The 2,099-nt window shown below is 41.8% G+C and overlaps 1 protein-coding gene across 1 annotated transcript; it reads right to left on the bottom strand.

Moving 5' to 3' along the window:
- Nucleotides 1-187: 187 nt before the first annotated feature.
- LOC112063312 (coiled-coil-helix-coiled-coil-helix domain-containing protein 2-like) lies at nucleotides 188-2,097 on the bottom strand. Its single transcript, XM_024118188.3, has 2 exons — nucleotides 1,644-2,097; nucleotides 188-418 (listed from the first exon to the last, which is right to left on the bottom strand). The coding sequence occupies exons 1-2, from the start codon at nucleotides 2,092-2,094 to the stop codon at nucleotides 408-410; spliced, it is 462 nt and encodes a 153-aa protein (XP_023973956.1). The 5' UTR covers nucleotides 2,095-2,097; the 3' UTR covers nucleotides 188-407.
- Between the last annotated feature and the right edge of the window lie 2 nt (nucleotides 2,098-2,099).

The raw sequence follows: 2,099 nt of genomic DNA, 5'->3' as shown, positions 1-2,099 counted from the left end.
TTTCTTTTCATTCTTTTTCCTTTATTCTGTTCCATGGCAGTGAATTCCAACATTCTGTCTTCCAGGTCATTTATCTGTTCTTCTGCCTCAGTTTTTCTGCTATGACTCCTTCTAGTGTATTTTTCGTTTCAGTTATTGTACTGTTCACCTCTGTTTGTGTGTTCTTTAATTCTTCTAGGTGTTTGTGCTTCCGCCTAGCCCCAAACTCAGTATCATCTCAGTGAGCTTCTATATGGTGAGAATACCCTCTTCCACGGCAATCCTGAACCACAAAAGCTATTAATGATTGTGGAGCGGTTTAACTGGTGGCTTCACACTTTATATCTTCACTATCAATTATATTTTTAATGCTAAATCAACATGGTCATGAGAGATGATTTTTCATGCCTTCAACTGGAACTTCTTGATTAAGCTAACCCTGCAAACAGAAAAGGTTTGTTAGAAGAGCACTAGCTACGTATTCTCAACAAAACAGAAGTCCTCCAAATTATGAAAGCAGGGATGAAGCCCAAGGTTATTAGTTTCTTTCATAAGCTGTTTAAGGCATCCTGCAGCCAATAAAACTTCAACTCTACACTTTGAAGCAGAAATATAGTTACTTTGGTATTAGACGTAGCTTCATCAAAGACTTCTGATAAACTTGGCCATGAAATCTCTTAATTCCACAGTTCGACCACCTATAAGGATTAACTTCTCCCCTATTTCCTACATAAATGAAGGTGGGGAACTTTTGAGAACCACTGGCCCAGACCAGGGTTTTAAAACGTTTTTCTGTAAAAAAATCAGGTAAATACTTTTCACTTTGTGGGCCATATAGTCTCTGTCACAACTGTTCAACTCTTCCTTTGCTATGGAAAGCAGCCATACACAATACCTAAATGAAAAGGAGATGGCTGTGTTTCAATAAAGTTATTTATAGAAACAGGTGTCAGGATGGCTTTGGTAAAGGGACCATAGGTGGTCAACCTCTTGCCTAGACCAATTCAGTATAAGAAGCCTGAAAAATGACTCTGTATATATTAAATATACTCTGTGACTCCATGAGAATCAACTATAGATTTATCCACAAAAACTCTAAGTTTCTAAATAAAATCTGCAGAAGAAAACGCAGGCGGGAAAATGAAAATAATCATTTTTAATAGATGGTAAATTCTTAGGATGATAAGAGGAAATCACACAAAAACAAGTTGACTGCCAACATTCCAGAGAACCTAAACCTCAAAGTCCCACTGAGGGATTTAATAAACTTGTCTCTCTCAAGTGAGGTGTGCAGAACGACAATCCTCTATCAGATCTTGTGCTCATTCCTGAACTTTGGTGAAATCAGCACTAAGGCTATGCAATAACCACACTAAGATCTTGGCACACTAATCTATACCCGCCTAACGAAGAATCAGATTCAGAACATAACTGAATCTGATTCTTCCTTAAGTAGGTAAAAGCCTAAGATAATGACTAGAAAACTTTGGACCAGCTCCTTGCTAGAAGAGTTAGATTATTTTTAGAGTAATTTAAACAAAATCTCCTCTAATTTGTCAGTTTAATTTATTAAACACAGACTCCCTAAGTTTTATAAGGTCCAGGGGTACCATTCAGTGAATTAAGCAGATGCAAGTTCAACTATGGATTGATGTATCACCTACCGTTCGCCAATCTGCACTGTTTCAGCACCTCACTGAAACCTTCACAAAGCTTAAGGTCACCCTGGTTCTGGGCACACTCCAAAAACTGTTTCACCTCAAAAAAGCATGGGCCATTCTGCTGCTGCTGTGCCAGCTGAGTTCCCTGAGGCTCCTGGTAAGTGATGTCAGGCCTAGAGGGCTCAGCATTACTTCCTCCACTGAAGCCACCAGTGATGGCATGACCCAGAGTTTGGCCGACGGCAGAACCCGCAGCCATGCCGGCTGCAGTGGTTGCCATCTGGGCCATCAGACCTGGCTGCCGGGGAGCAGCAGCAGGGGAGCCAACAGCAGATGGTGGAGCCTCTGCTGGTGGCTGAGCTTCAGGCTCTGGCCTGGGCACAGTTCTTATCTGAGGCACCCAGCTGGCTGGAGGGGCTACGCGGGAAGTGCGGCTTCGGCTTCCACGAGGCATCTTAA

This window comes from Physeter macrocephalus, unplaced genomic scaffold, assembly GCF_002837175.3.
Source record: "Physeter macrocephalus isolate SW-GA unplaced genomic scaffold, ASM283717v5 random_11281, whole genome shotgun sequence".
Taxonomy (NCBI): Eukaryota; Metazoa; Chordata; class Mammalia; order Artiodactyla; family Physeteridae; genus Physeter; species Physeter macrocephalus.
The sequence above is the reverse complement of the archived record's forward strand: the minus strand, read 5'-3'. Positions and strand labels throughout refer to the sequence as shown.